The following is a 15,496-nucleotide window of genomic DNA, read 5'->3' on the forward strand; positions in this document are numbered from 1 at the left end:
TAATATTGCAGTATTATAGTCTAGTATTGTAGACAAACACACAAGAAAACAATATAACTCAGTATCTAACTGGTGTTGGACTGCATTAAATATTGACCTTTAATTGCCAAAGAATTTTCAAAAAAGGGCAAGGAGGTAATTCTGCACGTTAGATTAGTGAGCCTGACTTGAAATCTCAGGCAGCATAAAGATGGCGTGTGAACACTTAGAGAAGAGAGATCGGTGATAACCAAGAGCTGGTGATAACCTGCCAGTCCAACCTCCTACAGGCAAAGGCTGATGGTGGTAATTAGGGTGGGAGTGTTGGGAGGATTGGGATGCTAACACACAAGTTTTCAAACACAGACAGGCACATGTAAATTAATTGGCAATGGGTGAAATAGGTTTCTTCTAACACAGAGGATCTAAATTTAAAAAAAAAAAGTGTTTTCTGGTAGCCCACTGTAAGCCTTCATTATTCTCTTTAGCATGAAATTATTTCATTATGTACATTCTCATTTCCTAGCCTCCTTTCCAAGAGTACAAGTTTGGTAACCCAATACTGTCAATCTCTCACCCACCTACATTGGGTTGGCTTTCTTATGATTGATTTTGTCTTTCTTTCAGATCCATTTTTAGGTATTGCATAACTCCTTTCCTGATTAGCATAGTATAAAATAGTGGTTCTTTAGTGTGGAAAATTTAAGGCTCACTAAAACATAGATTGTTGCAGTTTCTGATTCAGAGGGTCTGGGACAAAATTTGCATTTCTAACAAGGTCCTAAGATAATGCTAGTGTGAGACAACTCTTATGACTAGTCCCTCTTCATTCTCCCAAGCGGTACATGGCATAAGAGGTAAGAACAATGAAGGAATCCTTGGGATTACTTTTCAATCAAGTTTGTCACTGATTTGGTAAATAGCCTTATGCAAACTTCTAAAGTAAATGTTTTGATTGCATCTTGCCACATCTTTCAGCTGTCTTTTTTTTTTTCCTGGGCCTCTATTACAGCCCCTTCCCAACCCCAATGTGCTCCTATGTTGGTTTGATCATCCTTAGCAGAGAAAATAATGAGCTCAAAGATTATTTAACGGAGTTTAATGTGGGATTCTTCTTGGGAGAATTTACAAGAAAAGAACAATGTATGAATCCAAAAGGGCAAATTATTAATACTGTAATTTCAAACAAAGGGAATGATTCCTCCACCAATATGAATGCATATAATAGTTTATATATATTCTAGTATAAAAGACAAAACAAACCCCATCTCTTTGGCTATATTAAGGGTGAGATTTCAATTTATTGATAATTTTTGAACCCATACGTTACTGGCACTTTAGGACCTTCTTTGGCATTTGATGTGTTGAAAGTGCTCTGGTATCGTATGTGCATTGTGGAGCATGCCCTGCTCTGTTTTAAACTTAAGTAAGGACATAGTGCAGATTGGTGTCCTTCCACCTTTCTCCCTTCTCTCCACCTTTCATTAGTAAGTACCTCACAGACTTGCAGTGGCACAGGTGTGTGTGTGCGTGTGCGTGCGCGCGCGCGCCCAAGAAAGCGGAGGGAGGCGGCGGTGTTGGTCGGTGAAGAAAATGTGTACGACTGCAGAAATCTGACTTCACAACTATTATTTCCACCAAAATTCTTAAGCTTTCCATATAGCCTCTCCTTTATCCGTTTCGTTTTCTCCTCTTGAGTTTCAGAATCTAGTGTTTTACTTCATTTTATTTTTAAGTTTGTGAGTCAAGTAATTTACATTATGTAACGAAATGAAAATATTGATAGTATTGCCTCAACCTTGGAAGCAGTGGGCTGCACCTCCTACTCCGATCCTTGGCCATTAGGTTTCTGCGCCGCCGGTAAGGGTCAGTAAGCAGGGCACTGCCTTCGCGGCGTCTTCCTTCCTTTCCTTTCCCCCTTCCCGTCCTCTCCGCACTCCTCCCCCCGCTCTGCACGGTGCCGGGCCGCAGCCTGCTTAGGTACCCCGTCCTCCCCTCCTCCGGCCCCCATCAAACAAAGCTCAGCGAGACAGGCGCGCGTCGCTGGCGACACCGACGGGAAGAGCGGACACACCGCCACGCGCTCTACACCGTGTCGAACAGCTGTACCCGGTCTGCACCGCGCGTCCCCGCCGCTTCCTTCCCTCCCGACTCTTCCTTTTCCTCCCTCCAGACCCAGCCCCCTCCGCCCCCGCGCCGGGGCCGCGCCTGCGCAGAAGTCCCCTCTCCCTCCTTCCCCGCCCTTCCTTCCCTGCGCTCCTCCTCCGGTGCCCCGCCTTCCTTTCTCTCGGGACGATTTCACTGAGAGCTCCAGGTTGGGAGCAGTTGGGTCGATTTCCCCACTACCCCGCCCCCCTTCCTCTCTTCCACCCACCCCTCTTGTGTGCAGCCGGGTGGAGGATGAAGCGGCTGCAGCGGCCCCGGCCCCAGCAGCGGCCCCGGCGGTGGCTGCGGTGGGGGTGGCCGGGACTCGGGTGGTGAAGAAGCGCTGGAGGCGGCGGCGGCGGAGGCTGGAGGAGCGGCAGCTGCCCGGCCGCTTCCCCTGTGCTTCCCTTCCTCTTGAGCGCAGCCAGGAAGTTTGTGGCTTCTGTGCATGTGCGCCCGAGTGCGGGTGTACAAGGTGAAGGTTGGGGCGGCAGTCGTGCGGGCGTGGGCATTTTTGCCCACTTCGCTTCCCGTAACCGGGCAGCTCCGGAGCCTGGGCTGTGGCCCGAGGAGGGGGCGCGGCGGCGGGCTCTCGCCTTTTGTTGTTGTTTCCTCCGCCTGGGGAATTGAAGTGGGGACGCGCCCGGTTGGGGCGGCTCGGAGCCCGGGCCTGCTGGCCCCCGGGGCTGCCGGGCGGGCAGGGGAAGGCTGAGGAGAACGGGCTTCAACATGATGGCGGCCGAGGCCGGCAGCGAGGAGGGCGGCCCGGTGACCGCGGGGGCAGCAGGAGGCGGCGCGGCGGCGGGCTCGAGTCCCTATCCCGCAGTGTGTCGGGTGAAGATCCCCGCGGCCCTGCCGGTGGCAGCCGCCCCCTTCCCTGGGCTGCCGGAGGGTAGAGGGGCGGGTGCTGGGGATGGAGGCGCCGCTCTGGGGTCGGGATTCCTCGGAGCCGGGTCTGCGGCGGGGGGCCCGGGGGGCGCTGGACTGTCAGGGGTCGGTGCTGCTGCGGGCGTGGCTGCCGCCGCCGCCGGACCTGGCGGGGACATGGCTCTCACCAAAGCCACCGCTTCGTTGCCCGCTGAGACTTTCGGGGCAGTCGGCGGGTTCCCTCCTCTGCCGCCTCCTCCCCAGCTGCCCTCTTTGGGCGCGGGCCTGGGAACAGTGGACGAAGGTGACTCTCTAGATGGACCAGAATACGAGGAAGAAGAGGTGGCCATCCCGCTGACCGCTCCTCCAACTAACCAGTAAGTGAAGACCGCTGTTCAGGGACTGGGGAAGGTGGCTCCTAGAAAACAGTGGGAAAACATACTCGTTCTGTCAGCCGTGACTTCTTGAAAAGTTTTGAAACTTCAAGTTTCCTGCGTAGGGATTTAATTTGATCACTTATCTTCCCTACAGGCATACTCCCTGGCGTCTTTGTATGTTTATTGTTACTCTGGGGAGATGTAAAGTTTTTAAGATAGGAAGCATGAAAAAATGTGTATCAGGTGAGAACTTCCAAATTGAGATGGCGTCCTGGGTTTCAGCTGAGCTTGCAGCTACCAAAGCAGTCGTATATACATAGTATTAATCTCTGTGTGTTCTGTTGAAACTAGATGAGTAGTGAAAAGCTTTGAACATAAGTATTTGAATGAGTTTTGTACTAATATAATTTGAAACATGCCTTGGTTGGAATGCTTTGTTTTTGTTGCCCTGTAAATGCGAAACTTCAGCCTGTTGAAACCATAGGAATGCAAAAAAGTATTTGGATGACATGAAGACGTGCGTCTGCGAGAAAGGAAAAGTGTTCTGTGAATTATAGGTGTGACTAAGGCCCATACTCCAACAGTATCTGTAACTTGTGTCTTAAAATTCTCATTCATTAATATCAGTGCGATTCTTTATAGTTACGACTCTGTTAAGTACAAAATTGAAGTAAAACAATACATTTTGTTGATGGCCAATAAAGTATTCTATTTCAAAATTAATTTTGACAGTCTACTGCAGAATATATAAAACAAATGACTTTTCTATATAGAGTCAGCACCTCTCTTTTACTCATTCCCTTCATTAGTGAGCTTAGGTATGTATTTATTATATACAAAGGTGGACTTGGACGAGAGGAAGGTGTTCATGGGAAGTGGTATAGTAGGCAAAACTTGATTTATAGATCTCTCACATATGGCCTAAATGAACTTTAGAATTTGACAGCCTTGGTGAGTATCAGAAGAAAAAGGATTTAGTTCATATGTTGACACTTGAAAGTATTATTTTTTAATTTTTTGAGAAAGGTTCTTTGGAGAATTTAGGAAGGAATTAAAAAACAAATTAGGAAAAGATTCTGTAGTACTAATTTGTTTTTGACTTATGGCTACATCTTTTGATACTTACATGGAAAGGTAAAGTTAGTCTTTTGTTAGCTATGGTATAGGGGTATTGCCTTCCTTTTATATCGTTCATTAGAGTTCTTTTTTACTTTTGTCTAATTTTATGTCATGTCTAATTTTCCAACTTATCTCTAGTATTGCAGACTTTTCTGAAGGTTTTCTGAGAGTGATAAAAGTTCTAATTTTGCACACTGTTTACACATCTTCAACCTTTTTGCAAAAAAGCAGTCAGTGAAATATTAAGCTCAGCACTGTGGTTATGACAGGCAAATCAGAACTTTTTATACTGAAAGAATATAGTCTTATGCCAATTCATAAGTGAATTGAATAGGCATATTTAGTATATTGTAGTTCTAAACTTTTAAAAAGTAGTTTATTTTTGTAGAGCAGGTTTAGATTTACAGCAAAGTTGAGCAGAAAATACAGAGGCTTCCCATGAACTTTTTAATAATAAATATGGGTGACTACATAGGAAAAATGGTGTTTGTGAGTTCATCATGTGAGATTTCCATTATTACATGTATTTGAGAATAAAATTATTTGTGTGACTATGTGAGGTTTGTTATATTTCTGAAAAGTATCCTCCATTTCTAGTGTGTTTTTTAAATTTGCCACTGAGAAGTACAAATTTCCCTCTTTTCTTTATCTTAGATATCAACCCAGAGTCACTGGAGGCAATACAGTGTAGTGGTTAAGCGTGCAAATTCTGAAGTTAGACAAGATTTGGGTTGGAATCCTGACTCTACCACTTACTAGCTGTGTGATCTTGGAAAGGTCAGTTTCCCCATCTGTAACATGGGGATAAAAATTGTACCTTCCTCACTTATCTGGTCATTTTTAAGGTTTAATGAGAACCTTGAACATATTCAGTACAGCGCCGGGACCATAGTAAGTGTTCAACAAATAAGTGGTCTCCCAAAATAACAATAATATAATTTTATTATCATTAAATTGCCTACTAATTCTATTGGTATAGGGACTACCATACTAAAAGCTATTTTAGAGAATGTTTTGAACTCCAAAGGCCTGTCTACAATGATTAATTATATTAAAATTTTTATTTTAACTTTATAAAGGCTTCCATCAAATTAAGTAGGTTTATAGATGAAATTTGTGTTTGTTATAAATTCCTATTTTTAAATGAAAATACCTTAATGACTTGGTTAAATGACAAATCTTTCATAAAAGTATGAAATGTTTTTGTAAATTAAATTAATGTTTGTTTAATTAGTGACTAGTTGTCTTAGTTATTGATAATTTTGTTTGGAGGTTCGGGTTACAGGATTGAGTCCACAATCGTTTATTAGACAAGGGTTCATTGGTTATAGAGTTTAACCTTGTATCCATCTAGTTTGGTGCTTACAAGTGTCAAGTGATAATATATATATATATCAATCAGTACAAATATGATAATACTATAGTATTTGTATCTTGTTTTTCTGTGTACATGAATCATTAGTCTCATGTTTATTATTGCACATTTTAATTAGTTTGGTTAAGGCCAGAAGAATTTGTATAATTTTAACTATCATATTTATTTGAATATTTTCTTTTCTGCAAGTTTAAAGAAAAAATTTAAAAAGAAAAATAATTCTTCCCATATATTTTTATGCTGTAGAAGTTTCTATATCTAAAACTGGTAATGAATATTCCTTTGCAAAAGAGAGAAGTGTTAAAGGAGTTTGTCCTTGGTACTCCCTGTAATTTTATGGAACTGCTCTTCATGGTTCTTGTTATTTTTTTTTCTCTTCCCTAGAGGTGAGGGGCAATAGTAAAGGTGTATTGTTTTCTCTCCACCCTCAGTTATATAGAGAGAGTTTTAATTTTGAGCCTGCGGTAGTAGCAGGAGGCCTATCCTACCCACAGATATATACTGCTTGCTCTTAGTGTATTTGGAAAACAGAGTAATTAGTTGCTACCATTTTAAAACTGGAAAACTTCACATTTAAGAAGGCACAATTTCCAGTATTGCTTGAGAAGTCACAGGTTGCTGTTCCTGCTTGAGAGTAGATTGCTAGAATTGATGGAGGTTGTCCCTTCTAGGTGGGTTCTGAGTTCTTCATTTTGCTGTAGTAGCCACCAGGTCTGCTTTGCCTTTGATATTATTTGTCATCTGGCCTAGATCTTATCCTGGACCTAATATGCAGGCTTCTCAAGCCTGAGACTTGAAGAAAAAAGAAATAAAGAATATAAGTAATGCCTTTCCCTCCCTTAAAAATCATCTTACTGTCTCTATAAAAATAAAATCATTAAAATCATTTTTAATTAAGTCAAAGAATTGTTAAAGTCAATGTTAGGACATGTAGTATTCATTTCCTTTGTCACTGATTGTATTATAACTATGGGTGAGTCATTATTTCTTAATGAAAATGAGGGTGAGAATTGCAAGGATCAGTTATGGAGAAAGTGGTTGCTGACCAGGACCCAGATTTTGTACCATATTTGTAGGACAGCAATGTAGTAGATGCTTAATTTGAGCAATTACAACAATAAGCAAGATGCCCCTTAATGAGAGTTTTCCGAGAGAGTTTTAGATCTAGTAGGAAGTTAAGGAAACCAATTATTGTGATTCAGAATAGGTTAAGATAAATATGAGTGAAGTATGAGCAAAGAAAGGGTCATGGGGGTTAAAAGAATGAGAAATTTATATAAATTAGTAAAGTCTGAAGGAAAGTAGCAGGTATAGTTTCCCTGCTGCTTAATTTCTTTTCTGAACATGAAGTAATTGGTTTCTAAATCCTTTTTTTAAAATTTCATTAGTGAGCAAGAGAGAGAGAGGGAGGGAAGGAGATAGAAACTAAGACAGAGATAGGAAGGGAGAGAAGAGAAGCATCATCTTGTAGTTGCTGCACTTCGGTTGTTCATTGATTACTTTTCATACATGCCTTGACCCAGGGGCTTCAGCCAAATCAGTGACCTCTGGCTTCAAGCCAGCGACCATGAGATCATATCTAGGATCCCATGCTCAAGCTGGCAACCCCTCGCTCAAGTTGGTGAGCCTGAGCTCAAACTGGTGACTTTGGGATTTTGAATCTGGGATATAGGTTGATGCTCTATCCACTGTGCCTCCACCATTTTAGTGGTTTCTAAGTTTTTTCCCTAATAATTTTATCACCTAAAAAAGAATTATGACTTAAATGAATATATACTAACTTTTGACTATAGTAAAGAGTTTGCCCTACTGAATTCTTTATTTACCTGTGGTCTGAAGGGAGGTTGAAAGATGTGCCTATAGTTACTAAGATTACAGAGCACACAGCCAAAGGCTAGAATTGGCCTGGATCATTGAAAACCAGACCAACATTATTGACAGACAAAAAAGAAAAAGGATAGCAGTAAAGTAGCAAGAAGAAAGGGGAAGCTAAGAGAGGATGAGGGTGAGAGAGAGAGAGAGAGAGAGAGAGAAGAGAGAGAGAGATGGTTAGGGAGGAGGGGAGAAAGGGGCAGGAGATAGAGAGAGGGGGATAGGAGGAAAGGCTGGGGGGGGGAGAGAGAGAGAGAGAGAGAGAGAGAGAGAGTGTGTGTGTGTGTGTGTGTGTGTGTTATGCCCAGCTGTCCACCAGCTGTTTGAGCCATCCCAGCTGAGGCCACAGACCTTGGAGGTAGGAAGCCACTTTGGATGTTGGATATTATAGCCAACAGATGTCACACAGGTAGGAAGCCACCTTGGATGTTGGATGTTGTAGCCAACAGATGACACATGGAACATCCAAGGTAGCTTCCTACCTTGTAGGTCTGTGGCCTCAGCTGGGATGGCTCAAATAGCTGGTAGACAGCTGGGCATAACATCCTTCCCCCCCACCTCCCCTTTCTACCTCCTCCTCCCACCTCTTACCCTCTCTCACCCTCCCCTCTCTCTCTTCCTATAGCTTCTCTACTTTATTAGCTTGAGCTTGTTCACAGCATGGCACCTGGGTTCCACAAGGGATTATTCCGAAAGGACAAGCCTTCCTGTGTCGACACTTACCAAGCTTCTGTGTTCATCCCATGTACTAATATTCCGTGACCAATGCTGGTCACATGACCAAGTCCAGCTTTAGTATGAGATGTTGGTAATAGCTCATTGTTTGAAATGCAACGGCATTAATCCTGGGAGGTGAGCTTTCTTGGGAGCACCAAAGTTATACCCCGTGTATTCATTTACATGTGATAATAGATGTACTAGAATGGCTAGTGGTAAGGAAGGAGATGGGAGAAAGGACAAACACCTACTAGTTCTTCCCTTAGGCTCAGCGTGGGAATTGCCTTTTATTAAATATCTCTCCACAATAGATTTTACTTAACACCGTTATGTTAATTTTAAACCAAAAATATTAAGTATGGATGTTGATTTTGCTCATTGTTTGAATATGCAAATGTATAGAAGGTAGGTGTGTTGTCTTGAAATTATGTGCAATACATTTCAGTTGTGGGCTAAGTTAAAAATAGTTGTCAGATACAGTTTACTTCTCGATATGTCTAATCACATCTCAACAGGTTTTTAGGTATTTGAGTGATTGTGATTTTTGTGAGTAAAACAGTGAACATTATGGGAGACAAAATATAAAAGAAGATTAGACATTGATGATAGGGAAATAAGATGATAAAATTAATTTGCCGACACATTGTACAGATGTTTCTCAAATTAGAGGATAGTTGTCGAAGAGTTGAAAGAATGAAAGTGTATGAAAGAATGATACTGAAATTTTGTCCTATAATCCTTTTTACTGAAGATTAATAGAAAGTTTGATTAGCTTTTGTAGCATTGGTGTTTGATGTTATAATAAGAGTGATACACACCAGTACATAATATTGTAGTGATAGAGAAACTTTCATTACCTTACTTAGGTACAGAAGCCAACCCAGGTAGAATGGCTTGCTTAATTACATCATAAAGCTAGGTAGTGGTAGAACTGGGGCAGAATCCAGTGTCCATAATTTTTCATATATGTTCTAATTTGAGTAATATTTATAATTAACATTTTTGGGGGAGGGGATGGAAAGGCAGAGGCCCAGTATTGACTTATTTATTATTGACCAAATACTAGGTACTTTACATAGAATCTCATTTAATGTAATTCTCACAGCTGTATAGTGTGAATGGATAATTCATGTTTTTATTATTGAGAAAAGTTAAGTGATAGAACTGGAATTCTAATACAAAAAGTATACTTTTTCCTTTGCTTTGCCTCCCTTTTCCAGTAATATACTTAAGGGCTGGCCAGTCACTGGTGTGATGATTCCCCCCCCCCCCCCCAAAAAAAAAATTCATAGGTTGAAGCCCAAATCCCCATTGCAGCTGTATATGTAGATAGGACCTTTAAGGAGGTAATTAAGGCTAAATGAGGCCACGTGGACTGGTCTATGATCCAGTAGGACTGTTGTCCGCATGAGAAGAGGAAGAGACAGACACCAGGCATGCATGTGCGCCGAGAAAAGGCCATGTGAATTCACAGTGAGAAGGTGGCTACCTGCAAGCCAAGGAGAGAGGCCTCACTAGAAACCAACTCTCTTGGCATCTTAAACTTGAACTCAGCCTCTAGAACTGTGAGAAAATACATTTCTTTTGTTTAAGACATTCATTTTTGTTATGGTAGCCCAAACTGACTGATAACATTGGGTAACCCTGCATCTTTAAAAATGGCTTCTCATATCTTTGGAGCAGACTGAATGCACATCTGCTATTTGAGAAACAGGGTCCTCATTCTTTAATTTTCTTTCTTTCACTATATAAAAGAAAGACTTTTTTTTAAATTAATTTTGTTCATTGATTGCTATCTCATATGTGCCTTAACTGGGGGGCTCCAGCTGAGCCAGTGACCCCTTGCTTAAGCCAGTAAGTAACCTTGGGCTTCAAGCCAGCAAACTCCAGGCTCAAGGAAGCAACCATGGTGTCATGTCTATGATCCCATGCTCAAGCCAGCGATCATGTGCTCAAGCTGGCGACCCTGTGTTTCAAACCTGGCTCCTCAGCATCTCAGGCTGTCGCTCTATCCACTGCGCCAACGCTTGGTCAGGTGAAAGAAAAATTTTAATCCTTATACTTTACCTTCTTTCTTTATGAGTTAGTGACTTATAGCTAGCTCCTCTTTTGATGATACCCATGTTGAAAGATGGAACATATTTAAATGATGTCTCATCATTACTGTGTAAAAAGATTCTACACATGACCATGGATGGTAGCCATGGAAAATCCTATGGGTGAGACATTACTCTAACAAGTTTTCTGTATTCATTCTGTAGTCATTGTTGTAACATTTAATATTACTTTTTGTGTGTGTGACAGAGACAGAGAGACTGAGGGATAGATAGGGACAGACTGACAGGAAGGGAGAGAGAGATGAGAAGCATCAGTTCTTCCTTGTGGCTCCTTAATTGTTCATTGATTGCTTTCTCATGTGCCTTGATGGGAGGGGGGTTTACCTCAGAACCAGTGACCTTTGGGCTCAAGCCAGCGACCATGGGCTTTAAGCCCATGACCTTTAGGCTCAAGCCAGCGACCAGGGGGTCATGTCTGTGATCCTAGTGACCCCGCACTCAAGCTTGTGAGCCTGCACTGTAGCCTGATGAGCCCTCGCTCAAGCCTGTGACCGTGGTGTTTCAAACCTGGGTCCTCTGTCCCAGTCTGATGCTCTGTCCACTGTGTCACCGCCTGGTCAGGCTTAGTATTACTTTTAAATTTCCTTTCTCTTATATAGCTGTCCTATACTAAGGGAATGACCTAGAAAACCCCTGAAAGTCTTTTTTGTAGAAATAATCCACTAGATTGGGTGCACAGTCAAGAAATTATATAATAATAGAACCATATCTCTCTATCCATGTCTACTGAAATATTGATTTATCGTGATTTTTAAAAATTTAAACGTCTTATTTTTGAGGTAATAGATTCACTTTCAGTTGTGAGAATAACAGAGTTGTACCCTTTACCCATTTTTTTCTCAATTGCAACATCTGGTATTACAGCCAGGAAATTAACATTGATAAAGTTCACTTATCTTATTCAGATTTCACCAGGTCTACATACACTTGTGTGTGTGCATGTGTGTATGTGTAATGTATATTTAGTTATATTAAGTTTTATCATGTGTAGATTTAGTGACATAAGGAGAGATACAGAACACTTTCATCACCTCCAGGAACCTTTATGCTGCCTTTTTATAACCAAATTTACCTCCCTTCTCCACCTCCTCCATCTCTAATCCCTGACAACCACTAATCTGTTCTTTATTTTGTCATTTCAAAGGGTATATAAATGGAATCATACAGTATGTAACCTTTTGGGACTAGCATTTGGATTTCAACATAACTCCCTTCAGTATTCATTTAGTTTATTGCATGCATTTATCCTTTGTTCATTTTTCTTGCTGAGTAGTATTCCGTGGTATGGATATATTACAGTTTGTTTAACCATTTACCCATTGGAGAATATTTGGGTTATTTCTAGTTTTGACTGCTATGAACATTTATTTTTGTGTGTGAACATAAGTTCATTTTTGTCAGATAAATGCCCAAGAGTGCAGTTGCTGGATTGCATGGTACTTCAATGTCCTGTTTTATAAGATGCTACCTGTGTGTTTTCTAATATAGTGGCTGTGTCCTTTTATACATTGTCAGTAAATGAGTGATCCTAATTTTCTATACTCATACCAGCATTTCATATTGTCACTATTTTTTATTGGGTTGGGGAATAAGTTCGTAGCGTTTTTACCGAAGACTTTTATTTAAACAAAAAACAATAATTATATCAATAAATTAATCAATTATATATTCGCCGTTGCTGTTTACAACCTCTTCCCACCTCTCGACCAATTTGTTGATGCCGTTCCGCCAAAAATCGCCTGGTCTGGTGTCAAAGAAGTTGTCGAGCCAGTTTAGGACCTCCTTGTTATCGAAGGTAAGGCCCTTCATATGATTTGACAGGGAGCGGAAAAGATGGTAATCAATCGGTCGGTGCAAGGTCCGGAGAATACGGCAGATGCTAAAGGACCTCCCATTCGAGCTCTTGGAGTGTGGCTTTGACGACTTGTGCAACATGGGGCCTGGCGTTGTCGTGAAGGAGTATGGTTTGACCATGTCGATCAGGTCTTTTCAGTCGAATAGCCTCATTCACGCGGTGTAGCTGGGCAATGTAGAGCTCCTTGTTGACCGTGGCATTCTTTTCGAGCATTTCCCAGTTCTTCATCGAATTCAGAAGGCCTTCCGCTGCGGCACGTGTCATCGACGTCAAAGTCGCCATTTTTGAACTTTGCAAACCATTTCCGTGCTGTAGACTCGCCTATGACACCTTCTCCATACACGTCGCAAATGTCCCGGGCTGCTTCGGCAGCTTTTTGACCTCGATGAAAAGCAAAGAAGAGCAGGTGTCGAAAATGTTGATTTTTGCCTCCTGGGTATTCCATTTCTAAGCCTCAAAACTAATAAAAAATTAAATAACTCAAAAATACAATTAACATAGTTTTGTAGAGCAGAAAGAGTTTTATCGAATGAATACTTACCCTTTGCCAAACAGCAAACAAATCGTTGTAAAATAAAAGAAAATATAAAAATGCTACGAACTTATTCCCCAACCCAATATTTTAGCTAAAACCATAGATGTCTAGTGATATCTCATTGTGGTTTTAATTTGCATTTCCCTAATGGTTGATGATATAAATTTTTTCAGGGGCTAATTTGTTATCTGTATATCCTCTTTGGTGAAATGTCTGTTTATCTCTTTTGCTTATTTTCCAACAGAATTTTTATTGTTGAGTTTTGAGAGTTCTGTATGTATTCTAAATATTAGTCCTTTGCTTGATATATGGTATGCAAATATTTTTTTCCATTCTGTAGCTTCTCTTTTTTGCCTCTTAACAGAGCAACAGTTTTTAATTTTGAAGAAGCTTAATTTATTTATATTTTCTTTTATAAGTTGTATTAAGACAAGTCTAAGAACTCTTCACCTAGCTTAGGTCTCAAAGATTTCTCCTATGATTGTTTCTTACAGTTTTTATGTTTTACAGTTAAATCCATGATCTATTTTTATTTAATTTTCATAAAAGATACGAAGTTAAAATTGAGGTCCATATTTTTGCTTGTGGATATCCAATTGCCCAGCAACATTTGTTGAAAAGTGAATGTCCTCCTTCCATTGAATTGCTTTTGCACTTTTGTCAAAAATCAATTGAGCATATATGTATATAGATTTACTTTTGGATTCTTGTGGTCCATTGATTTATATGTCTTCATCTGACATTCTTTTTATTTTATTTTATTTTTTTATTTTGAGAGAGTGAGTGACACAGGCGAGGGTGAGAAGCATCAACTTGTAGTTGCTTTCACTTTAGTTGTGCATTGATTGCTTCCAAGAGAGGAAGGAGAGAGAAAGAAGCATCAACTTGTAGTTGCTTTCACTTTAGTTGTACACTGAGCTGCTTTTTGGTTTATTGACCAGGGCAGTACCAGTGTCTCCTTGCTAAAGCCAGTGATCTTGGGATTTTCATGCCAGTGACCCTGTGCTCAGGGCCAGCAACCTCAGAGTTTTGAACCGTAGACCTCAGCGCTCTTGGTTGGTTCTTTATCCACTACGCTGCCACTGGTCAGGCTATTATGACATTCTTGATTAGTGTAGCTTTGTAGTAAGCCTTAATGTTGAATAGGGTGATTTTTCTCACTTTTCAGTAAGGTTTTAGTTACTCTAAGGCTTGTGTCTTCATATACAAATTTTAGAGCAAGTTTGCCATGTCAACAAAAACTTTGCTGAGATTTTCATGGGATTTTATTAAACCTATAGATCAGTTTGGGGAGAACTGATATCTTTACTATATTGGCATGGTATATATTTCCATTTATTTAGGTCCTCTTTGATTTCTTTTGTCAGCATTTTATAATTTTTAGTGTATCAGTCCTGTATACCTATTGTTAAATTTATACCTAATTTTTTTGTTTCCTTTGGAGAAGTTTTGTAATGTTTCTGTTTTAATTTCAATTTCCACATGTTCATTGTTAGTATATATGAATGCTATTGATTTTTGTATGTTGATCTTTTATCCTGTGACCTTGCTGTACTTACTTTTATTGCTAAGAGGCTTTTTACAGGTTTCTTGAAATTTTCTACAATTATGCTAACTGCACATAGTGACAGTTTTGTTGCTTTTTATTCTTATGTTTTTTATTGTCTCATTGCAGTGGCTAGAATTTCTATTATATTGAATGAGAGTGGTTATAGCAAACTTCCTTGCTCCGTTATACGTCTAAGGGGAAAACTGTAGTATTTCATCATTTAGTATAGTAACTATAGACTCTTAGTGTGAGTCTTGCTAAGATTGATCAGTTTTTTTCATTCTTTTTAGAGGATTAACTTTCTGTTTCATGCATTTTTCTCTATGATTTTATTTTCAATTTCATTGATTTTTATTATTATTTTCTTTTAATTTTACCCCCATTTTTTCTAGTTTCTTGAGATACGAATTTAATATTATATTTGAGACCTTTTCTGTTTCTTTTAAAAAATATTTTATTTTTTACTTATTGATTTTAGCGAGAATGGAAAGGGAAGAGAGAGACGGGAAAGGGATTGAACTGGCAACCTCTATGCTTTGGGATGATGCTCTATCCCACTAGTACGAGACCTCTCCTTTTTTTTCTTTAATATAAGCATTAAATGCTATACCTTTTCTTCTTAGCACTGTAGCTCACATCTTTTGATATGTTGTCTCCATCTTCATTTGATTCTGTTTCTTTTTTTTTTTAACTTTACTTTGAGACTTATTCTTTGACTAATGGATTATTTAGAAGTGTGTGATTTAATTTCCAAGTGTTTTGAGATTTACCAGTTATCTTTCTCTTATTGATTTCTAGTTAAATTCAAGTATGGTTGGTGAGGGAACATGATATTATGATTTTAATACCTTTAAATGTATTAATTTTTTTAATGGCTCAGAATATGGTCTGTCTTGTGAGTGTTCCATGAGTGCTTTAAAAATGTGTATTTGACTGTTATTGTTGTAGTACTCTATGTCAATTAGATCTTTTAAAAATTTATTGTATTT

At 40.0% G+C, this 15,496-nt stretch overlaps 1 protein-coding gene across 1 annotated transcript in view; it reads left to right on the top strand.

The window, feature by feature from the left end:
* Positions 1–2,237: 2,237 nt before the first annotated feature.
* The window catches only part of RASA1 (RAS p21 protein activator 1), a 122,503-nt gene continuing 109,244 nt past the window's right edge, over positions 2,238–15,496 (top strand). Inside the window, exon 1 of the mRNA XM_066381795.1 lies at positions 2,238–3,368. Coding sequence (XP_066237892.1) covers positions 2,854–3,368 — 515 coding nt within the window. The 5' untranslated portion in view covers positions 2,238–2,853. The remainder of the gene's footprint in view (positions 3,369–15,496) is intronic.

This window comes from Saccopteryx leptura, chromosome 4, assembly GCF_036850995.1.
Source record: "Saccopteryx leptura isolate mSacLep1 chromosome 4, mSacLep1_pri_phased_curated, whole genome shotgun sequence".
NCBI classification, from domain to species: domain Eukaryota; kingdom Metazoa; phylum Chordata; class Mammalia; order Chiroptera; family Emballonuridae; genus Saccopteryx; species Saccopteryx leptura.